Source organism: Pecten maximus, chromosome 9 (genome assembly GCF_902652985.1).
Source record: "Pecten maximus chromosome 9, xPecMax1.1, whole genome shotgun sequence".
NCBI classification, from domain to species: domain Eukaryota; kingdom Metazoa; phylum Mollusca; class Bivalvia; order Pectinida; family Pectinidae; genus Pecten; species Pecten maximus.
Genome location: NC_047023.1, coordinates 43,777,550 through 43,794,858, shown reverse-complemented (window position 1 = coordinate 43,794,858; position 17,309 = coordinate 43,777,550). Strand labels below are relative to the sequence as shown.

The window sequence follows — 17,309 nt, the reverse complement described above, 5'->3', positions numbered from 1 at the left end:
ACGAGGATATACCCTAGCTGGTAAGATTGGTGACCTACATTATAATGGTATAGACGAGGATATACCCTAGCTGGTCAGTTTGGTGACCTACATTTAGATGATGAGTATATAATGGTATAGACAAGGATATACCCTAGCTGGTTAGATTGGTGACCTACATTATAATGGTATAGACAAGGATATACCCTAGCTGGTAAGATTGGTGACCTACATTTAGATGATGAGTATATAATGGTATAGATAAGGATATACCCTAGCTGGTAAGATTGGTGACCTACATTATAATGGTATAGACGAGGATATACCCAAGCTGGTCAGTTTGGTGACCTATATTATAATGGTATAGACAAGGATATACCCTAGCTGGTCAGTTTGGTGACCTACATTATAATGGTAGACGAGGATATACCCTAGCTGGTAAGATTGGTGACCTACATTATAATGGTATAGACGAGGATATACCCAAGCTGGTCAGATTGGTGACCTACATTTAGATGATGAGTATATAATGGTATAGACAAGGATATACCCTAGCTGGTCAGTTTGGTGACCTACATTATAATGGTATAGACGAGGATATACCCTAGCTGGTTAGATTGGTGACCTACATTATAATGGTATAGACAAGAATATACCATAGCTGGTAAGATTGGTGACCTACATTATAATGGTATAGACGAGGATATACCCTAGCTGGTGAGATTGGTGACCTACATTTAGATGATGAGTACATAACTCTTTGGCATTATCACAGCTGGAGTCCAGTCTCTCGTAGATCACAGAATCTGCACCTTTACAAAGGAGCTTGATCTTTCCATCTTTTTTGACAATTACCTGTAAAAGATTAGACACATTTACCACAAATCTAGTCACAAACAAGTGTTACTTGGTATTTAATATACCACAAATCTAGTCACAAACAAGTGATACTAGGAATTTCATAACTTTCATTGTAAAAACTATTCATATAGTCAATTGTCCAGGGTTTCCATCAAAAGGGAAACAAATTAAAAACATTTTCATGCCAGTACTTATACCCCGCCTACATTTCCAAACTTGAAAGGACACAATAACTGCTACTTTGTATACCAAAATGTATTGTCATACAAAACACGCCAATCTTAGTACCCCAGACATAACTAGAACTGTGGGTACGGGTAACCCAGACATAACTGTGGGTAGGGGTACCCCAGACATAACTAGAACTGTGGGTAGGGGTACCCCAGACATAACTGTGGGTAGGGGTACCCCAGACATCACTAGAACTGTGGGTAGGGGTACCCCTGACATAACTGTGGGTAGGGGTACCCCAGACATCACTAGAACTGTGGGTAGGGGTACCCCTGACATAACTGTGGGTAGGGGTACCCCAGACATAACAAGAACTGTGGGTAGGGGTACCCCAGACATAACTGTGGGTAGGGGTACCCCAGACATCACTAGAACTGTGGGTAGGGGTACCCCAGACATAACTGTGGGTAGGGGTACCCCAGACATAACTAGAACTGTGGGTAGGGGTACCCCAGACATAACTAGAACTGTGGGTAGGGGTACCCCAGACATAACTGTGGGTAGGGGTACCCCAAACATAACTAGAACTGTGGGTAGGGGTACCCCAGACATAACTAGAACTGTGGGTAGGGGTACCCCAGACATAACTAGAACTGTGGGTATAGGGGTACCCCAGACATAACTGTGGGTAGGGGTACCCCAGACATAACTAGAACTGTGGGTAGGGGTACCCCAGACATAACTAGAACTGTGGGTAGGGGTACCCCAGACATAACTAGAACTGTGGGTAGGGGTACCCCAGACATAACTAGAACTGTGGGTAGGGGTACCCCAGACATAACTGTGGGTAGGGGTACCCCAGACATGACTAGAACTGTGGGTAGGGGTACCCCAGACATAACTAGAACTGTGGGTAAGGGTACCCCAGACATAACTAGAACTGTGGGTAGGGGTACCCCAGACATAACTGTGGGTAGGGGTACCCCAGACATAACTAGAACTGTGGGTAGGGGTACCCCAGACATAACTAGAACTGTGGGTAGGGGTACCCCAGACATCACTAGAACTGTGGGTAGGGGTACCCCAGACATCACTAGAACTGTGGGTAGGGGTACCCCAGACATAACTGTAGGTAGGGGTACCCCAGACATCACTGTGGGTAGGGGTACCCCAGACATAACTAGAACTGTGGGTAGGGGTACCCCAGACATAACTGTGGGTAGGGGTACCCCAGACATAACTAGAACTGTGGGTAGGGGTACCCCAGACATAACTGTGGGTAGGGGTACCCCAGACATCACTAGAACTGTGGGTAGGGGTACCCCAGACATAACTGTGGGTAGGGGTACCCCAGACATAACTAGAACTGTGGGTAGGGGTACCCCAGACATAACTAGAACTGTGGGTAGGGGTACCCCAGACATAACTAGAACTGTGGGTAGGGGTACCCCAGACATAACTGTGGGTAGGGGTACCCCAGACATAACTGTGGGTAGGGGTACCCCAGACATAACTGTGGGTAGGGGTACCCCAGACATAACTAGAACTGTGGGTAGGGGTACCCCAGACATAACTAGAACTGTGGGTAGGGGTACCCCAGACATAACTGTGGGTAGGGGTACCCCAGACATAACTGTGGGTAGGGGTACCCCAGACATAACTAGAACTGTCGGTAGGGGTACCCCAGACATCACTAGAACTGTGGGTAGGGGTACCCCAGACATCACTGTGGGTAGGGGTACCCCAGACATAACTGTGGGTAGGGGTACCCCAGACATAACTAGAACTGTGGGTAGGGGTACCCCAGACATAACTGTAGGTAGGGGTACCCCAGACATAACTGTGGGTAGGGGTACCCCAGACATAACTAGAACTGTGGGTAGGGGTAACCCAGACATAACTGTGGGTAGGGGTACCCCAGACATAACTAGAACTGTGGGTAGGGGTACCCCAGACATAACTAGAACTGTGGGTAGGGGTACCCCAGACATAACTAGAACTGTGGGTAGGGGTACCCCAGACATCACTAGAACTGTGGGTAGGGGTACCCCAGACATAACTGTGGGTAGGGGTACCCCAGACATAACTGTGGGTAGGGGTACCCCAGACATCACTAGAACTGTGGGTAGGGGTACCCCAGACATAACTAGAACTGTGGGTAGGGGTACCCCAGACATCACTAGAACTGTGGGTAGGGGTACCCCAGACATCACTAGAACTGTGGGTAGGGGTACCCCAGACATAACTAGAACTGTGGGTAGGGGTACCCCAGACATAACTGTGGAGGTAGGGGTCCCCCAGACATAACAGAACTGTGGGTAGGGTACCCCAGACATAACTAGAACTGTGGGTAGGGGTACCCCAGACATAACTGTGGGTAGGGGGTACCCCAGACATGACTAGAACTGTGGGTAGGGGTACCCAGACATAACTGTGGGTAGGGGTACCCCAGACATTACTGTGGGTAGGGGTACCCCAGACATAACTAGAACGTGGGTAGGGGTACCCCAGACATAGACTGTGGTAGGGTACCCCAGACATCACTAGAACTGTGGGTAGGGGTACCCCAGACATAACTGTCGGTAGGGGGTACCCCAGACATGACTAGAACTGTGGGTAGGGGTACCCCAGACATAACTGTGGGTAGGGGTACCCCAGACATAACTGTGGGTAGGGGTACCACAGACATAACTAGAACTGTGGGTAGGGGTACCCCAGACATAACTGTGGGTAGGGGTACCCCAGACAATAACTGGGGGGCTGGGGTACCCCAGACATAACTGTGGGTAGGGGTACCCCAGACATAACTGTGGGTAGGGGTACCCCAGACATCACTAGAACTGTGGGTAGGGGTACCCCAGACATAACTGTGGGTAGGGGTACCCCAGACATAACTGTGGGTAAGGGTACCCCAGACATAACTGTGGGTAGGGGTACCCCAGACATAACTGTGGGTAGGGGTACCCCAGACATAACTAGAACTGTGGGTAGGGGTACCCCAGACATAACTAGAACTGTGGGTGGGGGTACCCCAGACATAACTAGAACTGTGGGTAGGGGTACCCCAGACATAACTAGAACTGTGGGTAGGGGTGCCCCAGACATAACTGTAGGGTAGGGGTACCCCAGACATAACTGTGGGTAGGGGTACCCCAGACATAACTGTGGGTAGGGGTACCCCAGACATAACTAGAACTGTGGGTAGGGGTACCCCAGACATAACTAGAACTGTAGGTAGGGGTACCCCAGACATAACTGTGGGTAGGGGTACCCCAGACATAACTGTGGGTAGGGGTACCCCAGACATAACTGTGGGTAGGGGTACCCCAGACATAACTAGAACTGTGGGTGGGGGTACCCCAGACATAACTAGAACTGTGGGTAGGGGTACCCCAGACATAACTAGAACTGTGGGTAGGGGTGCCCCAGACATAACTGTAGGTAGGGGTACCCCAGACATAACTGTAGGTAGGGGTGCCCCAGACATAACTGTAGGTAGGGGTACCCCAGACATAACTGTGGGTAGGGGTACCCCAGACATAACTGTGGGTAGGGGTACCCCAGACATAACTAGAACTGTCAAGGGTGGGCACACAAAATCCCAACCATGCAATAACTCCCGACATTGAGTCTAAGTTTATGTGTTTGTCCCCGGCTTATTACAGAATAAGTACGGTACTCGGTCAGTAACACTCACAGACATCCTTTTCCGGACATTGTTAAAGTCGAGAATACACAACAGTTCATACACTTCTTCCTTTCCCATCACTTCAATAGTGATGGTTTGTGGTGTCCTGGACTGAAAATAGAAACCCAAATTAATTTTACGTGCTTGATCAGCAAAAGATATTCAAACTCTGTTGCTTATTTAGTTATCAGAGTTTTTTTTATACAGTAAGTCCAAAGAATGACTTAAAGAAGAGACATTTGAAAATGAATGAAATGTTAAAAATAAATAGAGATTATATATAAAGTAGTGTACCAATAAATGGCTTCACACAATGCCTGCTGTCACATTCAATAGATGTAATCCGTAACAATAAGAGAAATGACAAAAGTCTATAGGTACTGTATATATATTTAGTTTGGTGAAATCAAATCTTAGGGTACAATTGAATTTCAACAGATTAAGCAAGACGATGAATTTGTGAACCCTGCACAATAAAATGCTGTAGAAAACATTTTCGGTGCAAAAATGTGCTATAAAGATAAGATTATTGGTAAAATAGGTATATCTACAGTGTCCGTCCAGTAGTCGAGGTTAAGAGTTTACCTTGAACACAAAGCCAAAGTTCCTAGCAGCACCAACCAAAGCTCCTTCATCAGGTGACTGGGCCTGGTATTCAAGGTTACCTGTTAACGAGTAAACCAAAAACAGGTAAAATATAACAAACCAATGTTACCTGTTAACAACTAAACCAAAACAGGTAAGATATAATAAACCAATGTTACCTGTTAATGAGTAAACCAAAACAGGTAAGATATAATAAACCAATGTTACCTGTTAACGACTACACCAGAACAGGTGACAAATAGCATATATAGAGGTCATCTGTTAATGAATAAACCAAAACTCACCATCTTTAACCTCCGGCATGACAGTGTGACAGAGGGCCAGGATGTAAAAAAACCTATAGGCCCGTGGGTTTCCATTCGGGCCATTACGAATAGCTGTTAACAGCTGCGAGTCGTAGAACTCAAAACTCGGCTCAAAGTATGGGTTGTCAGAAAAATCGACTTTTGGTGTATGCTGTAAAAACCAGAAAGTAGAGCATTACATGGTAAATTGGAATTTTTTCGCTTGTTATATTTATATCATATATAATAGTCCATTATAATAACACTAGTCTGTACATGTTTTCATCCTACAGTCTTAAAACAAATCTGTTATAATAATCACGCCTAAATCGTAAGAGTTGGCAGCTCTGATAAAGTAACAATGAAGTTTTGAAAACAATTAACATTTACTGCTCTTTTAACATTATTGTGTAAATATCATTTTTACAATCAATTTCTAATGTTTCATAATTTAGCTTACTTCCATGACTTCAACAGCGTTCCCGAACTCGTCATACGCATCACCATAGGATTTACCGTCTATAGAACACTTGTTGAATGTCATTATATTCTGAAAAAGAAATTTTATGATTCCATATTAATGAGCAGTAAACTTAAACTGAGACCTGGTAGATTTATTAAATTCATTCCATATCATAGTATAGGGAATGAAACAACCCCGAAGGGGGAATAAGGTTCTTAATCTTTATCATTACAGGGAGTTAATATCCCAGTTTTATCAGAGATTCAGTCACACCTGTGTTAACATCCCAGTTTTATCAGAGATTCAGTCTCACCTGTGTTACACTGGGAGACACGAATGTACTAGTTTTTTCATATTTTCTACTAATTCTGAAATTTTCACCAATTTTACCAAAAAAGATCTAATTTAACCCAACCCAGTCCATTTTTTCAGCATCGTATCTAATTATGAATTTTCATGGCTAATTTTCGACGGTCAAAGCTAGTTCTGTGAATCATATCCAATTTAACATGACCACCGTCTAATTCTATCGAGCTATCTAGAAATCATGAACTTTACACTATTTATTTCATGACTATCTAAAAGTTTCCCCGACAGTCTAGAAATGTCCGACAGGGTCTATTTTGTTCTCCACTGACGCTAATTCTGCTCCTCGAATCTAATATTGACGGAGCAATCCAGTTTTCGTGAAAATCGCCTAATATTAAACGTCATGACGAATATTGCGAGATTCGCCTCGGGCGGTTCTGTCGCGCGGCAATACCAGCACTGCCAGCCGTAGACTACTTACCTGGACAGCAGCCATCCGTGACCATCGAGTCCCGCGGCTAGCCTCGACTTGGGAGCGCTCAGCCGTGAAGCGGTCCTACCATAATCACCTATACGGTGTCGGTACCAACTCAAATTAAGTGTTCAAGCTATAAATATGCGATACATACACGATAAGATACATACATTATGTATATCACATGATGTATATCTATATTCTGATATCACATACGATACATTCACTTTTTTGCAGATTGTTCCAGTTAAATTTTCATTAAATGTGCTGCATGTACATCAATATCATAAGACACCTGAAAAAATAAAAGTATTACATTCACAATACGACGATTACATATTTATTGTTATTCAATTGAGGCAAATTTTGTATCAATAACGATTAAGTTGCGTACTTACCGTACGTTTAAATCTGTTTTTACCCCAGAATCATATATATATACTGTTGTAAATTTTAAGCATAGGCAAACGTTAGCCAAGTTCCGTTGTGGTAATTTGAAATTGAAAATAGAGACAGGCCGGTATTCTCGTCCTCCCTTAGCATTACATGAGAGGAAATGTATTTTATGTCAGTCAGGATTAGTAGAAGACGAGCGCCATTTTTTAATTGACTGTGAGTTTTATTCAGATATTAGGCGAATTTTATTTAGTGAAGCAAGCAATTATTGTCCAAACTTTTTAGAATTAAACCCATATGAACAATTTCATTATCTTATGACAAGTGATGATCTTCAGCCTATTTTAGCTTCTTCACTCTATCTGATGTATCGCAGAAGATCCTGTTTTACCTATATTTAACAGAACTTTTTACTATATTGTGTCTCATAAGTCTGGATGTGAATATAATTTTAATGCAACTTGTAAAGTTTTTATGACTTCTACTGTATTTTATTTATCTGTAATATTGACACGTGACACGTTAATAAAATATTTTGTATTGTATTGTATTGTATTAATAAAAGAAAGAATATTGTATCGAAAACCTCTTGTCATCCACTTCACAAGGACACCTGGACAGTTGTTGATTACAAGGCCTGGGGCATTTCTAAATTGAACCTGCTGGTTGGCTTCCTGCCTTAGGCGAGAGCACAGGTAAATCCCCGCCCCCTTTTTGGGATGAACTATAAGCTGGTTCTGTATTTAACATGACAAGTATATTAGTCCTACAATATAAGACTTCGAAGGTACAAACGTTATCTTTACGTTTATTGTCGGGTATCAACATTTTTGTTATTTGCCGAACCTCTAAGTACATCTTCTTTGGAACAGATGCCTGCATCAGAGACCTATATATCCACTATATACGTCCCTGGTTATATATAGAGGAATATTGTAATTAGCAATGGGTTACACTATCCGAGCTCTAATATATACAAGCTTACTAATAAGAAAATTTGAAACTGTATGTATCACATCGATGAGATTAGAGACTTGTGATATACAAGTCTCTGATGAGATATAGAAAAACAACTAAACTATAAATCCTATATAGTGTCTCCGATATTCTATAGATGTTTCTTACTGAATATTGAACTGTTTTTTATTATCCATACATTTATAATGACGCCGAGGGTATAATATGTATGCATTTCATGTAACATGTTGAAACCGACTTCTCTGTGCATATTTGTTGTGTATAGTGTGACCAGTATAGTCATTATGAATCAAACATGAAATAGAAGATTTGTAAAAAAAAAAAAAAAAAGATGTGTTGAACTATCATGTCTTACGTTTGACATAAAGAAAACAACTTGTTATATAATAAAATCTTTCAATTCAATTCAATTCATTTATTACTTTAAACCTTACGGTTTATCAGTAGTATTATCAGCAAAGCGTCGTCGTTCCAAGCCGATGTTTTTAATTCAATTTGTGAAACACCTGATAATAATAATATGTTTATAATATGTACTTATGGGCCGTATGGCCTAAAGTCAATAAAGAATTTGAAATTTGATAAAACTTTTCGTGTTATTAAAGATATTCTTTCCTTATATATGATCAGTGATAATCCTATATAGCTTTATGGATTCGTACGTGCTAACTTCGGAATAACATATATTGATATCAGAGAATTTGAAATTGTGTTTTACAGCACGTTCTAGATATCGCCTGAATAGCTGTTTTTGTTTTCAACTCTTATCAGTTTCTATGTTTGCAATATGACTACACTATTGTATACTCCACACACCACTCATTCATTCGATATTACCGCTCAGAAATGTCATAACATCTGTATCGTCATTACATTGTATATTGATGCTGTCTATCTTCGTTAAATTACATTTTAAAAATAGTGAAGATAGAAGAATTGTATTCTGTCATTTTCAGCATGCTTATAAGTCGTAAGGATTGAATTGAATAAACATTTTAAACAAAAAAAGACCGGTCTATAATCCTTTAATTGATTCGATCGCTGTATAGAAAACCAAGGTACCGTTACAAAAACTAAATTGTACGGTTAATGCCGGGGGCTAAGATCTCGCAGCGGTTGCTATGACTACTCTGTGTGTCAAGCGACCGCGATCTACTACCTGTTCACCTGTCGACACGGGTGACCAACTCAGACTTTTTATCTATGTGATGAGAAAAACGTCCGGATTACTGCTGGAATTTACTTAACTAACATTTCGTTTCCGATATGGAGCTCCGATTCGGAATCAGAACTTCCGGACTTGTGAGTACAAATATAACGTTACGGAAATTCGTTCCCCGACATTTCCGTCGGGATTGTGAGTTTTACGGACTATCGGCGTCCAGATTTAGCGGGTCAGCTGTATTGGTATATATAACAGAAATACAAACACAAAGTGGAGTACGGGTTAGATATATACATATTATGTACAATTTGGATCTCATGGGATTCGAAAATAACCTACACATATTTATACATATGATCCCCCCCCCCCCCCCCCCCCCCCCCTACACAGAACAATAGAATATTTTCACTAAATACATATACACATACAAAAATGTACATGCACAATTATATTGATATTATCAAAAACACGTTCATCTTTATAATACCGTCAGATATGTCATATGTCTCCGATACCGTGAATCAAACGTTTGTATTCAAACTTGTGATGTACAGTGGACCCTCGATAATCCGAACACCTTCGTTCCCAGTCCAAACCGTCCGGATTACGAGTTTTCCGGACTGGCCGAATTTTGTCTACCAGGTCAAAAAATTGTCGTGTAAGAGTTATCTCCCTTGATTACATACAATCCGGGACGTTTCATAAACACGTCTAATTGTCAGACTTTTTAAACAATAAATATACTTATGTTTCTGATATGATTTTTGATTTCTTTTGTAGAAAGTAAAAAATAAACTTTGTTTTTAAAAGAACATGTAAAGTGAAAGTTGTTTTATTTATAGCGGGCATATGTGTCCTACAAACACCACACATGTGTCACGTCCCGGAGGTTCACAAACAAGTAGAAATTACAAACGTTAAATACCTTAAATAAAAGACCCGGATTTTACAACTTACCATCAGTCCATGTTTTTTTTTATGATTTTTACGTACCAGAAACCCCAAGCTATGTATCTAAAAGTACGCTACACCAGCGAGAACTACCGAAGAAGTCCGATAATTATTGAACCCGTATTAACTTAACAATGTGACGCTTAATTAAGTATCATACGACTATTGACTAATTTGTGTGTAATCAACCCATTTTCTTTTTATCACTGTTAATACGTAATGTGTATGAAATTAAAAACCCTTCATCTTTCAATGGGGTTCGTCTTTTTAAACAAACGGTGTTAAAAAACCCGATTCCTTTGTTTACCCCAAAACCAGTGTTCATGATGTTAACTACCGTCAAATTTATTACATTTTTAAATTGTTTTATTATGGGAAATCACGTACTTTTGGTTTTTCCCGAAAATTTCTTGCTAATTAACGAAATGAAATATTGTTTCCTATAAAATTTTGCCTTCTGTAAAATAACTATAATAAAATTTTGTACTAAATTTTCAAAAAAGCAGACCGGGCTATACTATAAAACCTTTAAAAATACTTAAATTTAAAAAAGGGGTCGTAAAAAAAAGGTAAGGTCCCCGGTTATAAAAAAAAAAATTTAAACATTTTTGAAAACACAGGTAAAACACCCGGGGCTTTTCCCTTTGAAAAGGCGGTCCGCTTTTCCCTAACTCCACAGGGGTCACCCAATAGTCTGGTCAGCTGTCGACACGTTGACTTGCTCCATTTTTTTTTCCCTCCTCGGGGGAAAAAAAATCGTCCGATTATTGGGGGAAAATTTTACAAATGAAAAGTACGTTCCTTTCCCAAAATTTGGGTTTTCCAGAAAAAATCCCAATTTTCCTGACTGGTGGGGTACAAATAACGGACGGAATCCTTCCCCGGGGCTTTTCCCCGTCCGGACTGGGGGATTTTTTTCCGGGCCCTATGGGCGCCCGGGTTTAAACCCGCGGTCCCTGTAAAACTAATGGTCAAAAAATGATAAACTTCCTGCCTAGGGATTCGCCGACGATTTTTGTGCGACATCATAGGGGTTTCCCTTTAAATTTCTTTTTCTAATAATAAGACAATTTGGCCCAAATTTTGCTAAGAAATGAAAGATTTTAAAATGTTTTTCTTACAAAATTCCCTTTTTTGGAATCATGTAAAAAAGTAAAATGCAATTTCCCTAAATAAAACAAGCAAAAAATAGGTGTTTTTTTTTTTAAAAAATTTTTATTGTTTCAAGGGGGGGAAAGGCATGGGGTTTGGCAGAATTTTTAAAAATTTTAAAAAGCCCCCCCCTTTCCAAACTTTTTTTAAAAACAATGGAAAACAAAACAATGGATTTTTTCATTTTTTTTTAACGTTTGGGAAAAAAATTAAAAAGGAAACAAAAAGAGAGAAAGTAAAGGGAAATCCAAAAATTTAAACAAAAATAAATTTAAATGTCTAAAAAAATTTTTGATTTAAAACACAATAACATAATACCCTAAAAAACAAAACTAACTTTTCAGCTCCTTCATTTTACCCATTGTCCTTTAAAGGGCTCTTTCCAAATTCCGTTCCCCTTTTTTTGAAATAAAGCCCTGCTAGGTAATAAAATAAAAGGTTTACAGGGACATCCCCCCTCTTTAATTTGCATTTTAACATATAATATTAAAACCTCTCATTTTATGAATTTTGGGGTTTAATACAGTAATACTGTGGGATGCATTTTGAACGAATAATTTTCATTTCAATATGTTAAAGTGTACCCTGAATGAAAAATTACATTTTAATATGTTATTGGTATTGATTAATAAACAAGAATGCAGAAAACCGCATCAAAATCGGCCGACCCATTTCCGAGTAATTGTGATTTTTCTCGAAACGCACCTGAAGCCCAAAGCCGAATACCTCGTTTTGGTGACCTCTGACCTGTGACGTCACAGGTTGAACACGATCGGAGCCGCCATATAGGAAATATATAGAAACAAACGTGAACACGTGCCTGTAATTAATGCGAATAAGACAAAAAAAAAGGAAAGTGCTGAATAAACTCTCTGAGTTATATTTGTGAATTAGTTAATAACAAGTGCTACCGAAACCAGGGACATATAACTTTCTTTTTAAACGGTGCCATATATAACATGTAGCATCTCACTAATTTTCTCTCATAACGAGCCATACACAACATGTAACATCTTACTAATTTTCTATTATAACGGGCCAAATACAGCGTGTATCATCTTACCTATTTTCTATTATAACAGGTCGTATATAACATTTATATTAAAATATTTTATTCATATTTTTTTTATTTTAACGGGTCGTTGTAACATGTATGACATTTGAATAACCGGCCGTTTATAATGACTTACATCATATAGCCTTTATTATGGGGGCATGACAGGTTTGTTACATACACATGTACCAGTATTGTTTCGGTTATAATACTTCTAGTAACACAAGTTTAAAATGCAATTCATTCAAGATGTGAAATAAATGCTGATCATTTTGGGGTTTTTTTATTAGCCAAAACAGAAATTATACCGTTATTTGTGATTTTTGGGTAATTGTCCGCAATTGATAAAACGTGTCATGAAAGCTCAGTAACTCCCAGACAAGATTCATAGAGTAAATTTCAACATCATGGGTACATATATGAATGAGGTAATTTAGGTTAATTATTCTATAGACAAACGTTTGAGATATGATTTTTTATTCGTTTGTATAGAAAACGAAACTCACTGAATTCCAAAAATAATGTGTTTGATTTCAACAAAATGTATTCCCTATAGTATAAACGCAATTCTTAATAAAATTCAAGCTCAATTTATGTACAAAACAACCTGTAAAACCATGTTTCGGAACTCCTTTGAAGTGCACAGAAACCAAACGCGTGAACTCACGGCGTGTGCTGATTAGAACACCAGAAATCACGGACACCTGTGGTGCAGAGCCAGGTGTGATGAGCTTGTGGACCGTAATTTCACACCTGGTAATTGTTTAGCAGTATACTAACCAATTCAAACTTGAGAATTCGTAATTCTCCGAACATGTTTATACATCTTTTAAAAGTCCTTTTTTAAGTGAAGATATGACTTGCGACACGAATTGAAAGCAAAACCACCAGGGTCTCGATCACTTCATAATAATGACACAATTACAAAAATAAAAGCAAAAAAATACATAAAATTTGGAGGGAAAAAAAAATCATACACGAAAATCATTACGAGTTTATAAATTTTAGTATTAATTATGATTAGTCACGATGAAATAAATTGTTTGTGTTTTATCATTAAAAACGGAGCTAAAATAATGGTTTTAATAAGTACCTATGCTTTATACCTGTACAGAAAGTGTCAATTATATTATAATTGTTGCGAATCACTTTTATATAATTTCACTGACAACGATCGTATATAAATTATGTCTTTCTCAAGCATTTAATCGTCCTTGATCCCTGAGACCATGACATGTAAAATAAGGGATAAAATCTGTATATGTAGAAGTTTGTTGTAGACTTTAACACTGGTATTCATACGGGAGAGAGATTTAGTATATTGTAGATCATGATGATTATAATATATTACTTTCTAAATTAAGTGTCCTTCATGACTAAAGCGGGTTTTGCATAGAATATAACGCTTGAATTTACTGTACGTGTGTTCGTCTTTTTCTCACAAACCAAGAGTATCCAGAACTGTTGTATTGTTGGTATGTTTATTTGAATATTAATTTGCGAATGAAATGGCACATTATTTTAGTTTAATTTGTTGATGCTGTGTTGCTTTCTTTGGTAACGAGTAAGAAATGGTAAACACATAACTAATATACATGTAAACCAAGTGGTCATTTTCAGAGTCAATTTCACTATGTTATTTTTTTTTTTTTAACTCAAACTTATATTGTTGGATTCCGACTTCTCGTCGGCAATATTCGCCAAATTCAACAACCTCAAATCTCATGTCCAGATCGTATTCGAACATATTTGTACTGATACTGTTCACACTGTCCTCTATGCTACTGGCCACCATACCAGTCACTCTGTTCAACCTGTGACGTCATAGACTGAAGAGTTCCAAATCAGCGTGACTGACCGATACTTGATTAGCAGTCGATCGACAGGTGCAAATCGCCGTACTTCGATGTGCGATATCTCGGCACTTCGGCCAACCGATTTTGATGCGGTTTTCGACATTCTTCTTTGGTGGTTACAAAGAATAACACATTTGATTATCGTTTTTCGTTCAGGGTACACTTTAACATAAATAGATGATGGAACTCGTCTCCAATACTTTCATTGCAAAAATCTCCTTTATATATATTATTATACCACCTTCCTGTCATTATACGAATTTTTAAATTAGACGTATGAAATTTAGTTAAATGTAGTGTATTTATTTCCGATAATATTGTTAATTGTGGAGAACGAATCGTCTGTATCATTTGAGTCGGTACCGACAATCGTAAGTATAGGTGATTATGGTAGGACCGCTTCACGGCTGAGCGCTCCCAAGTCGAGGCTAGCCGCGGGACTCGATGGTCACGGATGGCTGCTGTCCAGGTAAAGTAGTCTACGGCTGGCAGTGCTGGTATTGCCGCGCGACAGAACCGCCGAGGGCGAATCTCGCAATATTCGTCATGACGTTAATATTAGGCGATTTCACGAAAACTGGATTGCTTCCGTCAATATAGATTCGAGGAGCAGAATTAGCGTCAGTGGAGAACAAAATAGACCCTGTCGGACATTTCTAAACTGTCGGGGAAACTTTTAGATAGTCATGAAATAAATAGTGTAAAGTTCATGATTCTAGATAGCTCGATAGAATTAGAACGGTGGTCATGTTAAATTGGATATGATTCACAGAACTAGCTTTGACCGTCGAAAATTAGCCATGAAAATTCATAATTAGATACGTTGCTGAAAAAATGGACTGGGTTGGGTTAAATTAGATCTTTTATGGTAAAAATTGGGTGAAAATTTCAGAATTAGTAGAAAATATGAAAAAACTAGTAAATTCGTGTCTCCCAGTGTTAGTGTCCCAGTTTTATCAGAGATTCAGTCACACCTGTGTTAATATCCCAGTTTTATCAGAGATTCAGTCACACCTGTGTTAATATCCCAGTTTTATCAGAGATTCAGTCACACCTGTGTTAATGTCCCAGTTTTATCAGAGATTTAGTCACACCTGTGTTAGTGTCCCAGTTTTATCAGAGATTCAGTCACACCTGTGTTAATGTCCCAGTTTTATCAGAGATTCAGTCACACCTGTGTTAATGTCCCAGTTTTATCAGAGATGAGTCACACCTGTGTTAATGTCCCAGTTTATCAGAGATTGAGTCTCACCTGTGTTAGTGTCCCAGTTTTATCAGAGATTCAGTCACACCTGTGTTAGTGTCCCAGTTTTATCAGAGATTCAGTCACACCTGTGTTAGTGTCCCAGTTTTATCGGAGATTCAGTCTCACCTGTGTTAGTGTCCCAGTTTTATCGGAGAAGATGTACTCTATCTGACCCAGTTCCTCATTAAGTGTTGTAGTCCTGGCCTTGGCAGGTGTGTCCACTTTCTTATAATACATCTTCACATCCCAGTTAATCCAGAAGCTATTAGCCAGACGGAATATCTCCACACTGTTCAAGGTAAATACAACCAAGATCAAAACACACTATATAAGTCTACAGGGAAGCTGATGTTCATTTCAGGATTTCAAACGTTGATTTTGTTTTTATCAAATACACATATAGTACCCGTTCATATTTGGCCTGTAGGTGTCACATTAACCTTGCAATGATCGAGGTGTAAGGATTGGTTGTTAGTTAGTTGGTTAAATTGCCTCATAAACAGCTAGGGCCATTTAGAGGTGAAAAACACTCTACATTTGTCACATGTTACCTCAAAGACAAAGACCACAACCATAACACTTCCCTCAGGTTTTAGTAGTACAAGGCGATACTCGACTGACTGAGCTATCTCAGTCACAATGTGATACAATCATGATACTTTCCTTACTTATATGGAGATTTACCTAACAATAGACTTACTTAACAATAGATTTACCAAACAAAAGCCTTACCTAACCATAGACTTACATAACAATAGACTTACCTAACAATAGACTTACATAACAATAGACTTACCTAACAATAGACTTACCTAACAATAGCCTTACCTAACAATAGATTTACCTAACAATAGCCTTACCTAACAATAGACTTACCTAACAATAGACTTACATAACAACAGCCTTACATAACAATAGCCTCACCTAACAATAGACTTACCTAACAATAGACTTACCTAACAATAGACTTACCTAACAATAGACTTACATAACAACAGCCTTACATAACAATAGCCTCACCTAACAATAGACTTACCTAACAATAACCTTATATAACAATAGACTTACCTAACAATAGACTTACATAACAATAGCCTTACCTAACAATAGCCTTACCTAACAATAGACTTACCTAACAATAACCTTATATAACAATAGACTTACCTAACAATAGACTCACATAACAAAAGCCTTACATAATAATAGCCTTACCTAACAATAGCCTTACCTAACAATAGATTTACCTAACAATAGACTTACCTAACAATAGACTTACCTAACAATAGACTTACATAACAATAGCCTCACCTAACAATAGACTTACCTGACATACAAAGAGATGGGCACAACAGTATTAAATATGATGATGTATGAAAAGAACACAAGCATAGATATAACAGTGGCGCCTTCAGCAACAGTTCCATCCTTGGAAGGCGAGCCGGGAACGAAAGTCTCCCAGGGGAGATAAGCCTGGAAATGTTGGCCTGTGTACGTCTCCCATATACCACAGGCTATCGTCATGGCGAGACACAATGACAGTAGAATAAAAAAAAATCTGGAAAATAAAACACCCAAAAAGTTAAAAGTACAATAAACTTAGAATTGACCTTTAAAAGGTCGCAGTGACCTGATTATTAATGTTACAGTACACTGCATTCTCATGACCCAAAACATT

General features: G+C 38.9%; 1 protein-coding gene across 1 annotated transcript in view; it reads right to left on the bottom strand.

The window, feature by feature from the left end:
- Positions 1 to 17,309, bottom strand: part of LOC117334719 (phospholipid-transporting ATPase ID-like) — a 112,540-nt gene that overhangs the window by 25,454 nt on the left and 69,777 nt on the right. The window contains 5 exon segments of the mRNA XM_033894511.1: positions 715 to 834; positions 4,709 to 4,810; positions 5,285 to 5,364; positions 5,590 to 5,761; positions 6,050 to 6,139. Of these exon segments, the coding sequence (XP_033750402.1) occupies positions 715 to 834; positions 4,709 to 4,810; positions 5,285 to 5,364; positions 5,590 to 5,761; positions 6,050 to 6,139 (564 nt within the window).